Source organism: Psilocybe cubensis, chromosome 5, assembly GCF_017499595.1.
Source record: "Psilocybe cubensis strain MGC-MH-2018 chromosome 5, whole genome shotgun sequence".
Classification (NCBI taxonomy): domain Eukaryota; kingdom Fungi; phylum Basidiomycota; class Agaricomycetes; order Agaricales; family Agrocybaceae; genus Psilocybe; species Psilocybe cubensis.
In genome coordinates, this window is record NC_063003.1 from 348,142 (window position 1) to 371,691 (window position 23,550).

The following is a 23,550-nucleotide window of genomic DNA, read 5'->3' on the forward strand; positions in this document are numbered from 1 at the left end:
CGCGGCCGGAAGTTTTGTCCTTGTTGTTTCTCGGTGCACAGCTTTTTTGTTGTTTTTGTTGTCACTCTTTTGTTGTTGCCGAATCCGAACCGACGTTGATGGGTGATACTCACGGTCTGCCTGCAGGCAATACAGAAATGAGAAGGAAGGAGGGAAACTATCGGCTTTCTATCTTAATACGTGCAAGACAATAGGCTGTCCGCCAATTATGAACCCAATCATGTGCTACCGAGAACAAAAAGGGCGGGATGGTGGGAATCGGCCACATTCCCTTTCTGGGATTGCAAGACAATTAGAGATACTGGGTGTCGTATGGTTTGGCGCTTACATTCACTCGTAGACAAAAGACAGAGGAGTATCAATCTACACTCTCGAGGAAAACCGTGGGTCTGATATTAGGATAAGCATTTGCCCTGTTTTCCCCCACTAATTCAACTTGATTCGTATCATGTTCATGGCATCACTCGACGCTCGATTCTCTATTCTTGTTGGGTTCGGAGCCATGAGCGACGGAATATGCCCTGTAATCTTATTTTCTCCCTGAATACCCTGGTCGTTCCTTGCATTTGATGACGTTTGGTACCCGACGGCTATTTTTGATACCCCAGCATGCTCGCCAGGCGCCGGCGAGCCCTGAGATCAGTAACAATTAGTCGCCCACGTCCACAGGACCACATTCTACTACTTGCATCCTTAGATGTTAGCCTATCCAGTGACTCAATGAGGTATTCTATGAAGCGATGTATTTATGCGACCATCTCCTTGTGTGACGAGTGTATCGCCCTATTCCATCACATCCACAAGTCTTTGATCCACGATTATGTGACTTAACAAAAGCCAACAAACATAGCCAGTGAAGCATTCCTTCACCGTCAACCTTACAAAAAGGGTGAAATTGGACAGTCTTCTGACTGCCGAGTGCAGTCTCTTGATTGGATGCTTATTCAATGCACTGATAATGTCGGATAATGATTGTGAAGTGATATTATTACCCAATGATGAGGCGCATTAAAAATATCGTCTTTTTTGGTACGTCACTGAGCAGTGAAAATACCCGAAAGCATCGCATACACGTTTCATTCAAGACCTGAGAATCATCATCAGAGGTCTGTGCTTTGTCCAAGAATGTGCTACTCTGTGGACCGGGATATACACGCCACTGTGACTACTATGATCGAGGACATACAAGTTCCTCACCTTTCATGGATGGTGCCCTTAGTATCATGCATAGCCGCATTGTCCTAGTCCCTGACAGAAAGGCGCCGATATGAGCCAAAAAGGGGCAAATATGGAGGGTAAGTTCCGTCGGAGCCCTTTGGATGCCGGTCATCATTTAATGGACCCACAGATATCGTAAGCTAATACGACCGTTATATGCACATCGCATGTAGTGCCCCGCCGTTGTTTTTAGCGTTGTGTGCTAATCACACACATTGTTAAAAAAAGACAGCGTCGACAATGCTGCGCTGATGTATAGTAACTACCGCTTTAACCTCTCTCAGCGTCACGGATTCTGTGATACGATATACTCGCATTCATCATCTCAAAACTTTATGGATGTAGCTATGCAAGCTATGCCCTGGGGATCAAATAACTCTGCCTCAGATTAGGAAATACAGGCACAAACCGAGCATGATTCTTTACTCGTAATCCCCATTCGGTTGGTCAACGGCAGTGATCTTGAAAATTTTGATGAATTTTAAAAATTCCTGCTATGCCTTGTTCTCGAATAGGATAATTAACACCTAAGACGAGAGATGCTCTATCTTATATATCAGGCCCACAAACTATGAGGAGCACTGTGGATCAAAGAAAAACGCCACTGGGTCATCTTCATCGGGGTTCTGAAATAACTCATGACATACCACAGCTTTGGGTCCCTAATTGAGCTTAACGTCTCCTTCAAGATAAATTGCCTTTGATGGGTTGAGTGAAAACTCCATGAGGGGATAGCAATACGGAATTAAGTTCTGTGGCACCAGAAACGCAAGTTGGCAGAAACCAATAAAACTTAGCCAATTCGTCTCCGGACCTGCATCAAATTGGGTAAGAAATACCGCCTCGTGCAGTGTATGTCTTTGTTCTCAAAGCGCTTTGGCGCGATTTATATCAACCCACGGTGTGAAAGAACGACACGAGCGCTCAAAAGACGCCCAAATTCAGCGTCAAAGTGCGAGGTTTACAATTTTATCGCAGCTTCGAAACGCAGCAAGCGCTAGAGAATAGCTTCGCTTGTATGTTTCGCATCATTTTCTCGTGCCAGGGATTTATATCGGTTCGTCACAGTTTTAAACTTGAAACCTTGTATTGTGATCTCCCACCTCTCCGGATCCAGCGTCAACGTGGGTACAAGAAAAGATCGCATTGGTCTGTCAATATATGACAGTATATTTTGATGAAAGTTAAACAAAGAACACTCCTCGCTTAAAAAACTATCAGCCAACAATTCAGGACATAAAATTGTAATACGAATATTCATAATCAGCCCTTATTGATCTGGAAAGCTCATGATCAGGGCTTGTCGTTGTACAAGTACCCCTGAGTGAAAACAAACTACTTTGGACACTTCAGAAATTTATGTCTTCTATCCGTTTTTACCTTCATTGCAAAGATGAAGTTCAATAAATTCCCTCAAAGCTGTTCAGTTTGAGGAGTCGTATATTAGTATTAACAACGATACGTACAAAGTTACAGTCTAGTGAGAAAAAATTGTGTTGTAAAGTGGCCACATCAACGCGTAAAATTGGGAATCAAAATACGAATCAAATATCAAACTTGGGTCTAGCTAGCCTCTCGATCAGCACTTATGATTGTCGTCCAATTGATGAGAGAAATTCCATCGACATCAACTCAAAACATGATTGAAAAACTAGATCGACAACAAGTTCCCATCTGGACTCACATTCGTCAGGAATAGAAAGTCAAACCTACGTCCGGAGACGATCTTGTGGTTGTTTCCAAGTCTTCTCATACCAAGCCTTGTAAAATTATATGGCTCCAGCGAAGACGAGTTACATACAAAAGAAGATACTGCCATTTGTAAAAAGAAGCTTTTGAAGGGCTGGAAGGCGGAGAGTTTTGAAATGGGTTCAGAGAGCGCGCGGCTGCGCACGGCAGTATACCCGGTGATAGCCGTATTACGTAATTTGCTCACCATCTCGTCGAGCTCACGTCGCGGGGTGCCTTTTGACCTCTCCTCTATTCTCGACGTCTTCATACCAGTTCCTGTTATTCCACTGCTCCACATCATCAGGTATGTATGACCTGGGCCACTTTAACAGCTCGATTGTGTGCTCTGTTGTTGACAGACGACAACTGTTGTCGCTGGCTCCCCTGAACGAAGGACACAAAGATGTAGAGTTGAAGCACAGAACTCCATGACGAATATCACTCAAGCTCAGTGCATCTGCCCGACAAAGTTGATAAGTGAGTACACTTGTCATTTTTTTTCTCATCGTTTGGAATCGTTCACGGGTTATCAACGTAGTAGATTTTCAATCGGATATCCTGAGCTTTTGCTTGTTGGATCTTGGTATTTCTGGCCAGGCCTTTCCAGAAGAGTGTAACTTTGCGTTTGCATCAACGTACAAACCACACACCATTTTTTAACACTCTAACCACCTAGATGAAATAACTGATTGTTAGGGGGTATGTGGCAATGAGCGGGATCTTCGACGGGTGACCTTCCGATGTAAAGCATTACTTGCGATGGCGATGTGAGGTAAGTTTCAAACTATTGTACGTAACCCCGCTATATATGCTAGACCTGTCTTCCATTGTCGATCTCCCTCATCAAACTATATTCCCCCCAAGTCAGATATTGCCAGACTATACGAAATATCTCAAGGCCTGTGTCACAAAATATGAAAACCCGCCTTCGTCGATACTTAGATGTCCAGAGGAAATGTTCTGGTGAATTTTATCTCTATCCCCCCCGGTGAGGCTTGCAATTTTGTTTGATGACTTCGAGGTGAGTAGATATACTAAAGCTTCGCATTAGTTATTAGCCCGGCTGCCATTGTAGAAATTAGCTTTATCACATAAGCGGACTATCAATTTTTAAACTCATTATTGACTTCAAAAAGGAGGCTTACGCCAAGGATCAGCATGCAAAGAAACCAAGCTTTCGATTTGCAGACCATTTGAAGGATCTATTCGGGAGAATGAAATTTGGCGTTTACAGCAAGACGATTCGTGTTACCGTTATTCCTTCAAACGCTACATATCTTCGAGCGGAGTCTCTAAACGCCGGATACAAATTCTTGCATACAATTCTAAAGGTTGGTTCTGAACTATCTTCAAACTATTCACGCACACTTTAGCGTAACTTTGTACCAGCTGGCAGTGGTCTTTTTGTTAGATTGGTACTACAAAATGACATGGAAATACGCCGATACTCATGGAGTTTAGTATAATTTAATCACGTTCGTTGGAGACATCTTTGGAGACAGAATTGCCAGAACGCATATATAAACAGTTCGACACTGGCGGAAGATTGCAGTGAAAAGACGACTCCCAACAATTTCAACTCTTCTTTTCCTTTGCGCTTCATCGATGCAATTCTTTACTCTCTCGAGCTTTGTTGCTATCAGCAGCATTATTACTAATGTCGCCGCGCATTATGCACCTGTCAACACCACTGGATCAGACCCTATCTGGAGCTTTCCGTATCAATTGTCGTTAAAGTTCGTAGTGGTATAAGCTGAAATAATTTTCTCGTTACTGACTTGATTTTCAGTGGAGGAGCATTGAAAACAGATCCATCTATCAGTTTTGTGAACGACACACTTCACTCGACTTTCAATCTCACCGACTCCTTCACGGTCGCAGGGTGGCTTAGGGCCACCGGCACAACCGATTGGCGCACTTTTTTCGCATTCGAGTCTAACGATATCAATACATCGCTCCTCAACTTCGCTCTTGCACCTAACACCATGCAACTTTACTTTGCCTACATGGTGGATAATGTAGTGAACAATCGCATCAATGTCTTCGCCCCAGTGACCGCGCCCGGACCCAACGTCGATTTCCACTTTGCGTTAGCCAAGGATGGCAACCAGATTTACCTCTATCTCAACGGTGTTAAGGTTTTCAGTTACACCATGACCGCTCCGATCTATGATTCACCTATGGCAAGTCGCTATTTCGCGTTTTCTGTTCATGTTTATGACCTCTTGAGCCAGAAATACATTATTTTGGGAAGAACGAAATTCAACAATGTCGGCCAGGCTCAGTGGGAAGGGATAATTCACGGGGTCGATGTATTCGACAAAGCACTGACCCCTGTAAGTGTGCATTATCAGATTAAATCGTCCCAACACCGAAGCTGAAGTTTTATTGCGTACAGTTTGAAGTTGGACGTGAAATGGCTTTGACCGAGCGAGCAACATATGTGTAAAAATTTGCACACACCGGAGTTCCCTTGCGTAAGATTTTACGTTGCCAAGTAGATTTGTACCGAAAAGATGTGAGAAAATAACAGAAAATAACAATGTTGAGAATCTGAATGGGTTTATAGTCAGTTGTATTGAGAAGTATATCATCCAGTGCAGGTTCTCAGAGATTGAGAACAACGTACCAGCCACATGTCTTCCGTCACACTCACGCAACCTTTGAATCATGGCTGGGAACCGTGGGTACACAAGAAACTAATAAATCTGGCAGTCCGGACGGCGAGAAAACTTTCCGTAGAAAATGGCTTATCATTAGAGGGAGAAAGTGCAAAGAACGGCACGCCAACACTGGTCACGGTCACACCTGAGTAAATGTATTATGTAATCGCGCAGCACTGGTCACGTCCGCTCTTGTTTTGGTTCTTGACGGTCAAACTCAAATTTGGTGCTCACTCAGTACTCAAGTACTCAACTTCGGCCTCGTCAGTATCTATGCTCGTCGTTCGAGGTATTTAGGTGAGTCTGACTGTATATATTGATTCACTCAAAGTTACACACGTTACTCAGGATCATACCCAACTCTAGTTGCAGTGGCACGTACTAGTCTGTGGCGACGCTGCTCAATCCAGATTCCCGCATAATGCATAACTGGATGTGTACACTTTCCCGCTGCAACTATATCAAAAGATCTTATTTTGTATCTGCCATTCAGTAGAGGCTGATTCCCGGTATGTGGTTTTGTGTCAATGAAAATCTGCATTTTAGTAATTTTCATTTTCTACGCCGACAAGCAGGGGTAGCTATCGCTCAGAGTATTGTCCGCCTAGCCAGTTTAATCGAATAACTCAATTGGTCCCAGAATCTACTGAGAATCTAGATCACCATATACAATGTAAGAAACATTTTCACAAATTTACATCTTGTTAGGAAATTATTGAACTTTGATAGATGGCCGCTGGCACCTATAGACGAGAGAAGAGATTTTCAAACTAAAGATATGAAGGCAATCACACATGATGCACAGACAACAAGGAGCACTACCGCATACCGTTGATACCGCTGGATAGCAATTTGCATGGATTGTAAGTCTTTCACAGATCTCTCTGCTTCTTTTGATGACAGCTTGCTGAGCAGAGAAATTGCTCTATTATACGCTTCTTTACCCTTGTTAAAGCGTAAAAGGCAGTAATGGATCCTACTTTCTTGCTTCAAACACAATCCTTCCATCAAATTGTTGTCCATATGCGCAAACATTGACTCTGCGCGGCAGAACAGTGCCAATGCGCGGCCCGCCCTCCAGCGTTTTGCATTTGTTAAGGCGAGTTGGTATATACAATATCCCATCTGTGCGTCGTTCCTTAACGTTCGAAAACTCTCAAATGCTTCCATTATGCCTTTTTCAGCTTCATCGAATTCGCCTTGCATGTGATGCGCAATGGATTTCTGGTAAATCGAAATCGCCGCCTCTCTGAGTGGGCCATGTTTTTTATAATATTCTGCTGCGTCTGACAAGAGCAGGATTGCCTGTGCCGGGTCGCGATTTCTGAGTATTCTCCCCAATTCCCGTTTGTAATCCGCCTCGCATGAGGGTACGTCGTTGGCCGAGCAGATATACTTGATTTTGTTCAGTTCATTCAATGCTTCATCGAAATCATTCTGCTCAAAATGCACGATTGCCAGCCCGCGCTGGATTGCTATTCGTCTGCGTGGCTCGATTCCAGAGTGGCTCTGTGCGCTGCGATAGAGGGCTATTGCTGCCTTGTGATTAGCTCGATGGATGCGATAAATTTGTGCCAGTTCACTTTCAATCTCGGCAGTCCAATCTGGTAGCTTTAAAGGATCGCAACTCCTCAATGCCTCCTGTAGCGCGTTCTCCGCCTCTGTGTAGTGGTCCAGTCGACAGTGCAATACTCCCAGACGAAGCAACGCAAGTGGATACATGGGATGTTGTATGATTTCTTTGTCTGCCTTGGGATTCGCGTCTGGTTCAAGAGATGTGACCTCCAAACTCTCACGCATCACTGGCTTCACTGGCATCCCCAAATCTCCACGGCCACGATGATCCTGCCGTTTTTGCATGAGATCGACTATCTTCTGTGCAATCTCTGTCTTCGGCGTATTCCATATGAGATAATTACAGTATCTCAAACCAATTTCGACTGCTGTATCGAAATCCCTTTCTTCCGCATCTTCGTTTAGCATCCCAAAAAGAACACTCTCTGCATTGGTATATTCATTCGATAAGCGCTCAGCACACTCCAGGAAATTCGGGTTTCCGGGGTCATTTCCTGCAGCGCAGATAAGTTGGAAGTAAAACGCCCTAATGTTCACTTCGTGCTGTGCATTGAGGGGGTAATTCTCTACCATATGCTTGCGTACAGTGGAGTGCATTTGCAGAACTCGGTCATCCGGTTTTCCTGTGGGGGCGTTTTCTTCGTGTAACAAGTAAGTTTGTCGGAGAACATCTTCAACGTCATCCACATTCGGGATTCCAGGAGCTATTTCTCGAATATTTTTTATTCTTATCCCCCCAGGCAGACATGCGATTATCCGTAGGAGTGCGATCGCTGCGGGGTGATGTTTCAGCAGGGGACCTTCGAGCGACATTTCGATCGAAGTGGCAAGGCCTTTTTTTACTCGGTCACCTCCTAGAAGTAACTTCCTGGCAGGGTTTACGCTTTGCTGTCCGTTCCTCCACCTTTGCAAAATCCTAGAGGTGGTATACGATTCCTGTGCCAAACTAGCCATAAGAACAATGGGTAGAGGTAGATAGTTGATAGCTGCAAGCAGCTCATCCAAGCTGTCATCGATGGCGTTCTTTGGACACTTGGACTGGAATAAATCTCTAGCTGCCTCGGATGATAGTGGCTGCAGTGTATCGAATGGTAGCCACGAGACTCCCAAGTGGACAGCAGGGGGGTAAGCAAACCGTGTGGTGATAATGATAAGGAGCTGCGTGTAGCGGGCTAAAACCTTTATAATATTGGCAACGTCTTCTCCTGCCTCCACGGGCCCCCACATAGTTTCAAAATTGTCGAATACGATGATGCGGGGTATGCAGTTCCTCTTCAGGAAGTACTCGATGTCGTTTAGGCGGTTATTTGAAGCTGAAAGATCCAAATTCAGGCTTTTTGACGTGTACTCCAGTAATGTTTGACCCTTGAGGTTGTGTTCGATACTTGATGCTTTTTGACAGCTCACCCAGTGCCTTGCGTCGCCGAAAAAGTCAACAATGCGGGAGTCATGAATAATTTTGTTTGCGAGCGTTGTTTTCCCTAAACCATGGCCACCTTTGATGGGTATATGTTTTCTAGATTCGGATTTTGACTTGAATTGGGCCAGGATTCCGTTTACAACCAGTTCATCGACCAGTTCATCACGACCGTATACATCGACAAGTGGTTCAGGAAATATTGGACCGGAACGAGAGGTATGATTTTGTTTGGGCCGGCTGACGGCGGCGTCTCTCAGACGCTCGTTTTGAAGGCGCGGAAAAAAAGTGATGTTGAAAACGTTGGTTGTTTGTGGACCATGCTGAACCTGTGAGTGTTTCAGTTAGAGCAATCGAGGAGAAGACTTGCAACAAACCGTCTTAGCTACAAACTCGCCACCCTGTATAATTACGTTTTTAGCCCCTTCAAACATATGCGCCATTGCTAGAATTGAGACTGTTGGGGAAGAAAGTCTACCCTACCCTAATGGTGTCATGTTTTTATTGTACAGTGTTTGTTGTTCCCACCTCGTTGGAGACACGCTCTCCGAAGTATATATACAAGCTTCCTCTATAAGCTTAGACTGTTGAAGAACTTGACGTGCAGTGCCAGAGAGCTGCGCACATCAAAGCTCCTCGGCGGAAATGAATGCGAACAGAACTGGGCTCAAAAAGAATGTTCCAAGGATGTACATCACATTGATTTGCTATTTTTATTTGGAAGCCTTATGAGCGTTGTTTGCTCATTATTCGAAAGCCTTCGTCATTGTGGATTATGTCAAGTCAGAAAATACTTAGTTCTCTGAATCTTTGTGATCCCGATACTATTATCTATATACTATCATTACCACGTTTCGCCAAATACCGACTTAGTTTCGGAAAAAAATTTACTCGCATTGCTCTCATCTTTCCGTATCATACATCCAATGTGAATTACTTAGGCTCGGACAATAGTACAAGCTCAAGTTTTACTTCTCTGAAATTATCACAAGTTTTTTAGGTGACATGATCGGCCCAGATTGATCCCGGATACATAGCCTCTCGTATCAAGAAGACTGAAGAGGCCTACTTATGTATAAAGGGACGGGAAAATTTGGTCAGCAGCGGCTGAAAATCAAACATTGATTGATAGTAAACAAAGATAAAGGTCCTTGTTTTCAACTCTAAGCAAGGTTTGAATAGTCCATGCTTGGTTCATGCCCGAGAACGCTCAAAAACCTGCAACAACACATTTCCCACCCGCCGGGGCAATCCTCGATAATGGGGCTCTAAAACTTGTTGAAGTACAGGGTCTTGGCATCTACCGAGCGCAACTAAGCCCCAGAGACAACAGACCGTATGCCGTCAGATGCCTGGTATTTCCTGACTCGCCTGGACATTGCAGGCAGATGCTCATACGAGGAGTTCTACTGCACCAACTTGCGTCGGATCACATTGGCATTGCTACCTTACATCGCGCCTTTAAGCAGGACGGCATGTTATGCGTGCTCTTGGAATCTGCTTCAGACGACTATATGTCCACCCAAATTTTCCAACGTGGCCGTTACCTTGGAGACAACTTTCTCATCAAAGACATATTCCTCCAGTTAATAGACGCAGTCGAATACATCCATTCTCTCGGTATCTATCATCGAAACCTAAACCCAGCAAGCATTGTCACTTTTGAAGATGGCTTTCGTGTTGCAATTACTGACTTTGGGCAATCTACTACGTGGGAGACCCTTAGTGAGGAGTTTAACGTTGGCAATGTGTTCTACATGGCTCCAGGTACCAATATTTAGGCCTGCTCACAGTTTTACGTATATAAACTGATTGCATGTTCAGGGTGCCATGGGGGACAGTTAGCACCAGAAGGTAGATACTACCCTCGGTTCAGCGATATTTGGTCTCTCGGCATCATCTTTCTCAACATAACGACTGGTCGTAACCCGTGGCGGTCTGCTACTCTCGATGACCCCGCTTTCGCAGCTTACTTGCAAAACCCTTCGGGCTTTCTGGCATCTACCCTCCCTGTCTCCCGTCAGTTTATGGAACTGCTTGTCGAGATTCTCGCCATTCACTCCGAATATGGCCAAACCGTGCGTGAACTCCGCATAGCCATTAAAAAGTTTCATAATTTCTACTCGGACATAGTCATGTTTGAAGACTGTATAGCCACTCTTGCAAGAAGGTCTGAATTCCCAGTATACATCTATGACGAGTTTCTTGATGTAAAGATGAATTCGTACCCCCGCACAAATTTGATACACAGGATTTCTGCCGCTGAGGTAGCTGCAAAGCTTGACTCAAGTGCTATGAATTCAAAGTAGTTGTCTCGAGCACTTGGTTGTTACTTCCGACTGATTTCACTATTCCAGTCAGACAAATTTGGCAGTTCAACGGGGTCGCCATACTACTCACTCAAATAATTCAATGCTCTCAATTGAGACAAACTTTTCCGACCCTTTCTCGAGTGTCGAAACATCCGACTACGGAATGTACTACACAAGACATGCGATTTCAGAAGATTCGATGGCACCTAATTATCCACGATTGACCTAAACGGCTCAATATTACATAGAGGGTTTAAAAATACATAAATAAGAGATATTACGTGTGTAGTACTAGTAGCCCACGTAATTCAGACCATGCTTTTATTGTATTTATCCCCTATATCATCTTCGCTGCGTTCCATCTTCAAAGTACTAGCAGCTATTTTTGATCCCACATCATCTCTACTTGACGAAGCATCAATGCCGAGGGTAGTAGCTGTGGGACCCGACGCAGCGTGGAATTCGGAGTCGCCAATGACACTAGAAATGCTGTCGCGCGTCCCTGGTACAAGCTCGTAGTGGACAACAAGAACTATGAGGGTCGGGAGGATACCCTGAATGTAATATTCGTAAGTTATATCACTGTCCCATCTCATACCAACATCACGTACAGTGAGAGGGACTGTGATGTCCAAAATGACGTGAATTCCGGGACTGTGGACCTTGTCGACGACAATGCACACCATCTAGGTATTTTCGCATCAGTAGTTTAATAACGTATGTATAGTGTTTCTTACCATTGACAATGCATAAAGAGCTCCAGACTCAATGATCATAAGGAGTACACGCTCGTATACATTCTGCTTCCCTCGAGGACCCAATGCCGACGAATCTTCAGCTGAACTGGACCGTAGGTAACTGTAAAATGACATATTAACCCAAGATTTTAATAGCATCTGTAAAAGTAACTTGCATAATCCTTCCTGCAATGAGTGCTGTGCAATATGCCGTGTTTGCAATGATAATAAAATTGGCGGGGTCCGATACGAATAGAAGTACTGCCGTTCCGTTAGAAACAACCGAAAATCGTACGGCTGATATCACGATAGGTCATCAGAGAACTGTAATAAAAAAGGGAACAGATAACTTACCGGCTGCACCGATCATCAAGATGAAAGGGATAATTGTGGTCCAGTAGCTTCTTCCCCATACAGCGTAGACACGCCATATGAGAATAACATCACTGATCATAAACTATCACGAGAAGCCATGTCGTTAGAAGTTTAGCTGTACGCAGGTTGTCGTAACCCTACCTGTAGAGTAGCGAGAGATACGGCTGCCTTTGCTTCCCAAAGCTCAGTTCGTCCAAGTGACAACCTCTGAATAAGAGCAGCCAAGTGCAAGGTTGAGACAATCCACATCAGGATGCTGGCCCCAAACATAACTTGCATTATCCTGGCTAGCTTCTTAGCAGTTCTACAAAATGATTCTACATTAAACGGGTCTACGGCGAGAGCAATAATGCTTACAGCAAAATCCAAATGACGACAAGAATCAAGAGCGACAAAGCGCCTTCAAGCTTCATGTTAATTTTTTGACCGAAGTGAGAGAAATTCAGGGACTCGCCATAAAGTGCAGCCTCGCATAGATCTGCAACGTAGTTGAGCTGGTTGACGTTCATGGTACCCATCTTGAGGTCTAGATCTAGGAAGGAGAGTTTCCTCTGGGGTATTACGTAGAAAAAATCTGTCCTATTTATCTAGAAGCATCTCATTATTTTGAGGAAACTCTAAACTGCGCAATGATTCGCGTCAGTTCAAGGGGCGAGTGCGGGAAGAAAGTCAGTGTTTTAGGAACAGGATTTGGAGGAGTCCTAAAGCTCTGTTTCCTGGAGTATTTTTGCTGGCTGGTAGGGCGTGATCCAGTACCTGATTTCATGTGAACCTAAAACCAAACTAAGGGTAAGTGTGGCCATTTTAACGCCTCACTTTGATGGAGCTCAACAGAGGGTGGCTTTAAACGCCAGCACATTGAGGAGAGTTGTGGGCGCATGAGGGTTACTGTAAGACCTCGGCGTTGTCCTGGGCGTCTCGCTTAATCCTCGCAGTAACAGTGCTTCGCTAACGATCCACTGACTGTAGGACTGCAATGATGATTCGGTACAGGAATAACTTGGGAATAGACTTGAAACTGTACCTTTCAAGTGCAATCAGGGGTCTTATTGCTAAGAATAAGTGGCGTGTACAAATCGAATTTGCAGGTCACAGGGACTTTTTGGATCGACAGTTGAACGTGAGCGCTGAATATGAATGATATTGATCATCTTGAGCGCGTCAGCAGCTGTAGTTCTATTGACAGAGGCCAAACATCAACCGGCATATACGAGACACAGGCGGAGTCCGGACATCCAAAATAGAGAGCTGTGGTGAGTCGCGCCTGATAAGTTTGATAAGATAGGCAGATTGATAAAGAGGTCGAGGGATAAATGAGGGAATCTGATGAGTTGCATTGAGGTATTGTTGAGGTGACATTGCAGGGTTGGCTTGTCATCCTCGTGCCCTTGAATCCAGGAAATATTAAACTTGGGATCGTCTGTAATATTCGAAGACGTGCGTAAACACAATCAATAGTACAGAAGATCAAGATCCAACGTGAACTATACAAAAGATTATTCAACACGTGTCTGATTGATTTCGCAAACGAGGCGCGCAGAGACCTGATCCCCTTATCTTCTATACCTATCGATAGACGATGGTATGAATTTTGCGGTGAAACACTTGTTTTGAAGTAACATGTTAGGGGTAGCGACTTCGGAGACTCTTTCTCGCCTGAAGGCTGCTTTGATTTGGTCTTCTCGGAGTGTGATGAATAGTAAGATAAGAGATCATAATGAAGAGAGAAATTTGTGGACGAACCAAGAAAAGATGTTTTTTCTCTGATCTCCATTGGATCCTTCCGCCGCTTAGTGAGTTTCCGGCGCATAGAAACCTGCTTTGTAGGTGACTCCAGTCTTACTTCGGCATCTGAACCTACTATCGCAGAATTGTTTTCATTATTGGCGGTAGAGAGGCACGGAACAGGAACGTGAACTGGAAGATTCGCTGGCATGAATGGCAAGAGACTTACTTGTCGCCCCGATATCCAAATCCAAGTCTTTTCTGTACGTCGGACCTGCTTTGTCGAGCCCAATGGGAGACATGGAAACGTTCCCTGGAGTTGTCGGATTTGCCTTTGAGAGTCACTTCTAAGTTGTGACGAAGAAAGGAGAGATATTCATCCGAAAATCATGACGCTAGAAGGAACGCGGAAGGAAGGTTGGATATTTTAGGTGAGCCTCGTGCATCCCGTCACTGCCAGCAGTGACACCGCATAAAGCCCGCATTCAACATTGCGTCAAGAAGGACATATGCAAAAGGAAATCCAGCGAGTACGGTCATCGTAGTATTCATGATGCCTCTTGAGTTGACGAAAGGACAAGAAAGTTAGAACTGAAGCTGAAGGGTAACTGATTGTTTGTTGAACCGTTATAACATTAAAGTTATGATCGTACAATTTTAAATCTCCGACAAGTCAGGCCGACGGCCGTGTCGCACTTCTCACGACGGACTTTTAAACTGTCATGTCGGCCCGGAAATTGTTCAGTCCATGCTGTTAGGTAATCTGTCATTTCAGGAGCGTCACGGGTAGCACTTTTCAGTCCTCTGTGAAGGCTGCCTTCACATACACTGCTAGCGCCCATTGGTATATATCAAATAAACACGAGTTAAATACACGTTACAGCTATTTTCATATCGATAAGCCCAATCTTAAAATATATTCATACAGTCGGCTACAGTCGGCCTTGAATTTTTGCGTAACCTAGTTACATAAGGAATGCTCCGATGTTGAGTTTATATCAAACTATGGTACGATCTGGCAGCAAAGCATCGACATACCTTTCAAGTTTGAGAAGGGAATGGCTTTAGGGTTGCTGCTAATGTGGTGGTATTGATCTTAGTTCTCATAGTTCGACTTTTTGTAAATACTCATTGATGATTTTGCGAGTTTCCGTGATTTTGCCGTCTTCAGATTTTATGTTCCGCTCAATAAAATTTGTTGTTCGTGTATGTGTAAATTTAGGGAATAGGTCTATCGATATGAAAATAGCTATAAGTGGTTGATTGTGTGCTTTTTGTTGGCATTTATGTAACTCGATTTCCAAATGCAAAACGTGTTTCTAGATCAAATAGCCACGAATCTCGGATTTAGCCACGGAAAAACTACAGATTCACGTGAGGGCGAGAGGATGATTGTAGCTCTTCATCCACGACCACGATGTGGACAATACTGAAGGTAAACTTTCAGCTTTTCTGCAAAGACGGAACATACCCAGTACTATCTAGGCTATTTGGCACAGCCAAAGGATGCTGGTCTATCCATCGGGCTTTGATGCATATCCACGAAGTACATTTTTGTTTGCTCTTTCTATTTCACTTGCTAACGTTTTTACTCCATCCAAAGTCGTGGATACCCCAGCAGAGTACTCTATGCCATACGAAGATGTTCAACTCGTCACGAAGGATAAAGTGACTCTATACTGTTATCTCGTCCGGAAAGACAACCTCGTGAGATAATATCAAGTTTTTCAAGTCACTGTCGACTCAGCTTCTCGCTTTAATCCAGGAAAAAACTAGGGGTACTGTGATACTATTCCATGGCAATGCAATGAATCACGGGGACATGCTGTCTCGAGCGACAAAATTCTTTTATCAAGGTTTTGCTGTACTGACACTTGAATATCGCGGGTTAGTTTGAATTTCATGGAGTAATATCTGTAAATTGATTATCCTATAGCTATGGCCATTGCAAAGGCGTGCCATCTGAGCGAGGTGAGCGGCGTAGCATCGTTCGGACGGTATTTCAAATCCTAACGGAGCCTCAAACAGGTCTTTGCCTCGATGCGCAGGCCGCGGTAGACTACGTAACGTCCCACCGCACGCTGCGTGATTTACCAATCGTACGATAATTTTACCAGAGTGCAGCCGTTTATGCTCAGCCTCACGTCTTTAGATTATATACGGGCAGTCATTGGGTGGCGGTGTAGCCATTTATGCCACATATAAAAATATTAATAAGGTACGTACTCAGTCAAACTTCATGGGTATGGATGGTATCTCAGGGAAATTTATTACAGGTATCCGCTCTGATTATAGAGAACACCTTTACATCCATACCAGATCTCGTGAAGGGCATGCCGCTCATCAGACATTTTTCCTGGCTGTGTACTCAAAAATGGAGGTCTTTGGCCAAGTTGTCCCGTCTCCCAACGTCTTTGCCTATATTGATGCTTAGTGGTCGAAGCGATGAGGTGATACCTTACACACATATGGACAGATTATGGGCGGTAGCCCAAACTAGAGGTTGCTCAAAGAACAAAAAGAACCCTTCGAATGAAGAGTATCAACCTCCCCAGAAGGATCTGTACAAGGTTTTTCTTTATGGATCCCACAGTGAGTAGACCCTACAAATTACATGATAAGAGTTCCTAATTGATCATTCCTGGTAGATAATACATTTCTACAGCTCGACTACTGGGAGACTATCTTTCATTTTCTAGAGACCGTTCTCGAATGATTCATGCTTGTTACCCGCATCACCTATTTTAATCGCAAACCCGTCTTCCGGGTATATCTTTATATCTGAAAACATGCCGCGTCTGGCAGTTTCATTGCCAGTAAGACCTGTGCTCATCGCTCTTTTGATCACCAGAAAACTGCACAAATTTAGAGGCGACGGCTCCGCGTAGCGTGCGAAAATGTGTACGACATGATATGATTCAAAGCTCGCAACAGCGCTCAGCGCTGGCAATCTGTTGGCTAGTGTCTACCGACACTCAAAGCATGCCCTTGGTGATCCATGTTAAAACTTCAACTGTTCAAACTGGTCCGTGTTGTTTCCATTTCTTCGACCGCTGAGTAATTGATCGTTGACGCTGGTGGTGGCCCGGCCGCTTTTTGCGCAGCTTTGTAAACATGGCCGGCGCTTGATCATCTATCCTCTGGGATTTGAAGGAATGAATGATGTACTGGAGCTTGGTATGCTATTGTAATTGTTTCGTCGTATTTTTTTCTAAGAAATGCATTGAGGACAACCCGTCACCCCACAGCAGTTGAAAATGGAGCCTTTTGAGGACATTACGGTGGTAACGGAGGATGGGATAAAGATTCGCTGCTATCTTATTCAGAAGAAAGACAGCGAGACATATGTTGGTGGGCGCTATGCTCTCTATAGCATACTAATTCACTTTCTCGGACTTTTCGCATGCTAGGCTGATGCCCGAGGTACCATTATTCTATTTCATGGAAACTCGGCCGACCGCGGGGATCTTCTTGAACCGTTTGCGTCTCAGTGGTGGAATGAGTACAATGTTCTTTTAGCCGAATATCGTGGGTAAGATAAGTACATCCAAATTATGTCCATGTTCACTGATAGTCCGTGACAGATACGGATTGTCAGAAGGAACCCCAACTGAAAAAAGGTGCCGTTCGACCTTGTGTGTGCAAGTCAGTGAATGAACGTACTCAGGACTGTGTAACGACGGGAAAGCTGTAGTGGATTACGTCCGCCACCATCCTCTCTTATCCGTACTACCTATTGTAAGATTTTCTGAATTCAATGTTACAGCACAGCATCGATAAGATTTTTCGTAGATTTTATATGGGCACTCTCTAGGAGGCGCAGTGGCAATTCATGTTGCGAGCGAGAATTCGGACAAGGTATACTTCTTATGTCCTAGTTTTGCTCCAATTCCTCTAACAGGTCTACACAGATAGATGCGTTGATCCTCGAGAATACCTTTGCGTCTTTGGCAGCTGTTGTACGAGATATCCCAATTGTGGGATGGCCCCTCTCAGTCTTTTGCCCAGATAAATGGAATTCAGTGGAGAAGATATCGAGAATACCCCAAGATATACCCATTCTACTTCTCGGGGGAATGAAGGATGAGGTGCTAAAGCTGCATCATATGAAATCGCTTTGGCGTGCAGTGAAGAAAAGGAATGCAACAAAGAGTCTGCAGAATTCTTCACAAACGGGCGGGGAAGAAAAAGAAGCAGGTGATCTATATGCTGTCCAAGACCAGTTTATTATCTTTCCAGATGGCCTTCACAGTGAGCAATCGATCAGTGTTATTGGCACTCCCTCGTGACTGATTCTGGGTTGTATAGGTACTACACACGAAGAAAGCGGCTACTGGACTGTGACCTTTGGATTTCTTGATAGTGTCCAGAATTGGAGGTCAATCCAGAAATGATATATACCATACTTCCAGCATACTACCCTTCCGTTACTTCAACTTTCGCCTACTGTATTTATGCACTGGTTCTTCAAACTATATGTATCAAGAGGAGTCATGGCACTCAATAATCGAACTGTTGAAAGAAAGAGCGACGAGGAAGTCCAATGCGAGGATTACTGTATAGATCTTGGGATAGTATTGGGACAACTTTAGGCTCTCGATATTGTATATTGATATTGAAGTCTTCCCCGTTGAGGTCGTTCAGGGCAGATTGCACTTTGGGATCGCCCGGCTCACAAAGCAAGCGTACCGCGACAGCCTTCAGCTTTCTAACCTCCGGGTGCAGTCCATCTCGCCGAAAATGCACGAATTCCAAAAGCTTCTGGTCGGAAAAATCTGCTCCTGTAGTACACTCTAGAACCTCTAAATCCGGTAGGAAAATGCTCCCGGCTGTATCTGGAGTACACAGGAGGTCCAACAGGTTGTCGCTGAAGTTACAAGCTGGTTGGGGTGCCATATTCGTGAAATCTGCATGGTGAATCATACCACTGAGATTTGGCAAGCAGGATAAGCGGGAAAGATTGGGGCAGAGATGGAGACACGTAATAAACTCGTCGTTCGACAACATTGTGCAGTTAGTGATGAGGGTTTGAAGGCTACCCGGGATTCGTCGCAGAAGCGAAATTAGAGAGATTTTTGTGGCAGAGTGGCAGCAAAAAAACTGTAAATGGGTCAAGGATGGAACTTGGAGACAATTTAAAAAGCCACATCCGTTATCGTGAAGGACCAATGAGCGAAGATCTCTAAGAGTAACTGTTTTTTCGATGGGTGCGTAGTTGAAGATTTTCTGGGGGTCAATCTCAACATGGAGTTGCAGTAGTTGCCCGCACAACTCAAGAATGTGCAACAGGGCGGATACCTGCCTCGACTTACATGTTTCTCCTTCCAAAGTCAGTGTGGTGAGGCGTTCCCAGTTCAAAGGTAACTTTGAAAAATCTTCAGGAATGTTTCGAAGTGAGATGGCGGTGAGATTCGGTGCCTGAAAGATCCCGCTATTCTGACCCGAATATGGATGATTGTGCGACCGTAGATCCTTTACAGGGCATATCCTCAGAGATTTTAACATAGGAAAGGCCGAAGAAGGCATTTGAAAGATGCGTGCGATGTCACTTTGAGTTAAACAGAGGTCCACTTCTTTCCAACGCCGAGTGAGATTGACAACACATACCAATAACCTGTACCCGTACGCAGAGAGGGAATAATAGTCGGGCCTGTAGAAGGATATGTACAATGGACATGCTCCTGACATAGCAAAGCAATCCAAGGTCAGTTTGCATCGCTTGTCTATGCTGTGCATCCAGGAATCAGCGACATGGATCGGTGGTGCAGGTGGGGTGGCAACATGGATTCTGGACCAGATAACGGGAGTCGTAAAGGCAATATCGCGCCAACCACGGCACACGCGAGTTAACAGGATTGGAATTTCGGTCGGGCATATTACTGCATTTGTATCAGTGGGAAGGCAACAGAAAAAAATATGTCGTAGGACATCAACAGGGATCCGTCGAATGGGGGACAACAGTGCTTCATATTCGCTTCTTGTGGTGAGCAGCGCGTCGTATTGTTTGCGAATATTGTCGTAAATTGTGAAAGCGGCGTCCATCTCCTCACTTTCAACTCGTTCAGCTCGATTGTTTGTTGGGAAATTTGCTGTTTTATTTGGAAACATTCTTGATCACTGGGAGTATAATTTGTCCCTAATTCTGAAGCCAGGAAAATCTCTGTCATGGTTAGTCTGTTGAATGATATTAAGGCTGTGTGTGGATTGCAGAGATGTGGTTTGGACGTGATCGATTGGTGATAGTTGGTGATCGATGAGAGTTTTTGGATAGAAGTTTTTGAGAAGGAGTTCAATCTTGTTGAAATCTGATTGGCCAATCGAGAATCACGTATCACATGTGCGTGTCGCGACTTAGCGCGAAAGGCGACGCGCGTTACGCTCTAGGTTTGAATCCGACCACTCCCGCCAATAGACTATAGTTTAATTTGACGGACTCACTTAGGCATTAACTGCAGTTTATTCAGAAACCCCACGCAACCATCCGAATTCGTAAATCGAGGACAGTAACCGTCATGACCATGACCATGACCTGACCGACTTTACCATAAAAGGAATTTTCTCAGGGAATTGGACTGGCTCTGTAGCAACAAGATAGATTAAAAACGTCTGTAAACTATCTAGTTCAATAGAATATCTTCGGTCGTGTTATCAAACTCGAGATCTTCTTTGCCATCTGCATCAAGTTCTAATGAATCATACAACGCCAACTCGTCTTGAAAGCTAAGATGTGCAAAATGGTTAAAGCGGTCCGTCCAGTGTTGAAGAAAAGTCAAAAAGAGTTGTCAAAGCCATCTGTAAAAATCTAGACGAATGCCCTACTGGTTCATTATCCAGGCTGTCTTCTTCAAGCAATTGGGAATGCTGCTCTATGATGTTCCGGAATGACAAAGCGCGAGAAGGCTGCATTGGTGTCTCTAATGACCCTGCCTTGGGTTGTCCAGACTTCAAGGGTCCAAAGGTACTAGTAGTGAGTGTTGGGGTAAATACCGGGACAAAGGACACTCCAACAGACGGAGAAATTGTGTTACAAGCACCAACTTAAGGTAATATTAGCCATAGATAATAGAAGCAAACTAAAAAAAATATCAACTGTACCGTTGCTAGATTCAGCTGCCAACTGCCCGGCTTGAGTCTCCAAGTCAAATTGAGAATTGCCTTTGTCTTTGTGTTTTTGAGTTGCTTGGAATTGTCTTTGAAGTCGAGGCTTTCCTTCAGATCGAATATAGTTGTCGCGTACATGCATTTTGAGCTCGCTCAGGTCGACAAGGGTACTGTTTGACAAACGCAATCGGTTGGTTAAAATATTCCCAAATACACTGAAAAGTCTCGCAGGACGCTGCATTGGCCCAAACCAAGAAAAGTTGGGATGCAAAGAGTAAAATATGGTACACAATTAGCTAAGAATGCTATCAGGCATTGTCAGTTGACTTCATTAGCAGCTATGGTCCTCCCAGGGCCCAGAGCCCCAACACTCTAGTGGATTCCATACGCTAAGTTCATTGATGCCGTGGTTCAATTTTGGAATAGCGCAGATGGCACTGAGTCAGCATTGAATATTGACAGCCAAATGGGTAACGTCATGACCGCTATGAACAGTCACTAACTGTCTCTGACTTTGATGGTAACCGTAACTTTTATGACCGTCATTCATGGGCTGACCGCCCACCACTGGGTCATCGGTCAGAAGCGAAATTCTCTCCTTTTGGAGTTAAGTATTCGCGTTTTAAGGCTCAATAACATGAAGTGACAGCGCACTTCTTTTCCCAACACAGTATTTTGCCAAATCTTCAGCTGGATTTTGAATTGTGGGTCCTAGACTCCGTCATTTGAACTCGCCTTCATTTTAAATCCTCCTGTTTGCATTTTATAACTCTGGAATCTCTATATTCTTTCTCTCATTACTACTACATAGCACAAGGGCCGCCAACTGGCTCCGGTAAATGGCTTCTAACGCCCCCTGTCAAATACTAGTTACGACATTAGAAGAAGGCTAGCTTAATTTGTCGGCTTTATATACGAGAGGTGAAGCTTACATGCATGCTTAGTGTATCTTTTTCAAGTTACCTGCCTCTTCACAGTCGTTTCTCGTGTCCCGTACCAGTCACTCTTTTAACCTATTCCAATCCAATCGCACTTAAAGATGTTCAAGCTATCTGTAGCGTTCATCACTTTTGTCCTTTTCCAAAACATACTGGCCGCTCCGGTCCTGCTCACAACCTCCCCACTGGGTACTACAGAAGTCAATGCGGTAAACCGTAAGCTTCTTTGTAACATACGTAGACCTAACCTGACGCTTTGATTGACTGCAGGTCGCGCCAACGGTGATCCTGGACAGGCGCATGACATATACAGCAATGATATCTCTGTCTTGGACAATGAAGACGATATTGTCAACCGTAGGCAGAGTGCAGGATCTGTTATAGCGACCCTGCCACCTCATTTGCAGGGAACTACGACAGGTGGTTCTCTCGGCCCATACACTGGTGTCTTCAACACCGTCGGAGACACTTTCGACCTCCCGCATGCACGCGAAATTCGACCTATCCACATCTTGCCTAATCCACTCGAAGCTGTTCATGGAGTCTCTGTCAGAGAACTGCCTGACACTTTGATTGACCACACAGACGATGATGGCTCGCTTCTCGACCCTTTGTCTGCCCCAACTTCACTTGTAAGCCACGATGGCCTGGGAGACGGTGGTCTTTCGGATCCCGCGGCTTCATTGAACTCCCTCGTTGACCCCGATGATGATGGTGAAGATGGAGACGATGACAATGATGACGACGACGGGAAAGATGACGGTGGGGACGAAAGTGAAGGTGGGGACGATGACAATGGGGCCGATATGGACAATGATATCGGTGTTGATAAGGACGGGGAAGATGATGAATACAGTAGTGATGTGGAAGACAATGACACTAACTTGGACAACGGAGACGATTCGATCGAAGGGGAGCAGAACACCGCCGACAACGAAGACAGCGGTGACGGAGGCGAGGACGATGTTGAAGGTCGCACTGAAGATATACCCCGCCGTCCGTTCAGATTACCGCCACCCTCCCGACTCTCCAGGTCGCTTCCTCCTTGTTGAATCACTCTTGAATATTATTCAACGGTAGATGTGTCGAATCCGCAGTACCTGCTGTCCGTTTCGTCTTCTACTAGTACTAGCTAATAAAATACTTTTTTAATTTAACCAAAATCTGCAGAATCTACCCTTTTCATCCTAAAAAACATTGTCTATATGTATTTGCGATACAAGACGCAATTTTCCAACAAGGAACTGCGATTGACGAGGACCCGGGAAGCTCCCGTACAGGCATGTCCGGATTTTCGCGGATTTCAGGCCAAAAAATGGCAATTTCTTTGTCCAGTTCTCGCCGATTTGAGGGCGCCGCAGGCAAAATTTTGGCCAAAAAAAGTCCGGTTTGGCGGATTTGAGGCCCATATTTTAAAAACCTTCTGTAGTAATTGTTCAAAGGCGGCATGCCGCAACCATTTTTTCCCAGATGCAGCTAATTGTTGGCCAAATTTGGGGCTGGGATCCCGCTTAGATTGCAATGATTGGCCAGCGTCTATTATCTAAGAGCGGTAGACGATGTAAATCAACGGAAACGCACAGTAGTAAATCGAAGCAAGGTTACATTTCCTATATACAGCATATTGGTGAAACTTGAAGACGTCTTTTCTCTGCTACCCTGACATATTTCTTCACTATCCTGATAACTAGTAATAGAGGTTCCACCTCCTCAAAATCCTTCCCCTCGAGGCCTGTAACACCTAAATATTTACTCCAT

At 44.6% G+C, this 23,550-nt stretch overlaps 7 protein-coding genes across 7 annotated transcripts; 5 read left to right on the top strand and 2 right to left on the bottom strand.

Annotated features, from left to right (window-relative positions):
* Positions 1-4,554: 4,554 nt before the first annotated feature.
* JR316_0005595 (uncharacterized protein) lies at positions 4,555-5,398 on the top strand (the record flags this gene model as incomplete). The annotated part of the gene is made up of 3 exons (XM_047891352.1): positions 4,555-4,685; positions 4,739-5,285; positions 5,348-5,398. The coding sequence occupies 3 exons, from the start codon at positions 4,555-4,557 to the stop codon at positions 5,396-5,398; spliced, it is 729 nt and encodes a 242-aa protein (XP_047748701.1).
* A 926-nt stretch (positions 5,399-6,324) lies between these two features.
* JR316_0005596 (uncharacterized protein) lies at positions 6,325-9,047 on the bottom strand (the record flags this gene model as incomplete). The annotated part of the gene is made up of 3 exons (XM_047891353.1): positions 6,325-6,355; positions 6,442-8,933; positions 8,982-9,047. 3 exons carry the CDS (start codon positions 9,045-9,047, stop codon positions 6,325-6,327), a joined length of 2,589 nt encoding a protein of 862 aa, XP_047748702.1.
* Positions 9,048-9,800: 753 nt separating this feature from the next.
* On the top strand, positions 9,801-10,913 carry JR316_0005597 (Negative regulator of sexual conjugation and meiosis; the record flags this gene model as incomplete). Its single annotated transcript, XM_047891354.1, has 2 exons — positions 9,801-10,371; positions 10,429-10,913. 2 exons carry the CDS (start codon positions 9,801-9,803, stop codon positions 10,911-10,913), a joined length of 1,056 nt encoding a protein of 351 aa, XP_047748703.1.
* A 311-nt stretch (positions 10,914-11,224) lies between these two features.
* On the bottom strand, positions 11,225-12,537 carry JR316_0005598 (uncharacterized protein; the record flags this gene model as incomplete). Its single annotated transcript, XM_047891355.1, has 7 exons — positions 11,225-11,470; positions 11,528-11,602; positions 11,654-11,748; positions 11,795-11,950; positions 12,008-12,110; positions 12,170-12,332; positions 12,386-12,537. The coding sequence occupies 7 exons, from the start codon at positions 12,535-12,537 to the stop codon at positions 11,225-11,227; spliced, it is 990 nt and encodes a 329-aa protein (XP_047748704.1).
* A 2,633-nt stretch (positions 12,538-15,170) lies between these two features.
* Positions 15,171-16,469, top strand: JR316_0005599 (Protein bem46; the record flags this gene model as incomplete). The annotated part of the gene is made up of 9 exons (XM_047891356.1): positions 15,171-15,188; positions 15,239-15,299; positions 15,357-15,460; positions 15,519-15,640; positions 15,690-15,724; positions 15,782-15,852; positions 15,906-15,971; positions 16,030-16,345; positions 16,402-16,469. 9 exons carry the CDS (start codon positions 15,171-15,173, stop codon positions 16,467-16,469), a joined length of 861 nt encoding a protein of 286 aa, XP_047748705.1.
* A 541-nt stretch (positions 16,470-17,010) lies between these two features.
* JR316_0005600 (Protein bem46) lies at positions 17,011-18,147 on the top strand (the record flags this gene model as incomplete). Its single annotated transcript, XM_047891357.1, has 7 exons — positions 17,011-17,100; positions 17,164-17,285; positions 17,338-17,378; positions 17,442-17,491; positions 17,546-17,611; positions 17,665-18,004; positions 18,062-18,147. The coding sequence occupies 7 exons, from the start codon at positions 17,011-17,013 to the stop codon at positions 18,145-18,147; spliced, it is 795 nt and encodes a 264-aa protein (XP_047748706.1).
* A 3,746-nt stretch (positions 18,148-21,893) lies between these two features.
* JR316_0005601 (uncharacterized protein) lies at positions 21,894-22,918 on the top strand (the record flags this gene model as incomplete). Its single annotated transcript, XM_047891358.1, has 3 exons — positions 21,894-22,008; positions 22,063-22,825; positions 22,873-22,918. The coding sequence occupies 3 exons, from the start codon at positions 21,894-21,896 to the stop codon at positions 22,916-22,918; spliced, it is 924 nt and encodes a 307-aa protein (XP_047748707.1).
* Positions 22,919-23,550: the final 632 nt, after the last annotated feature.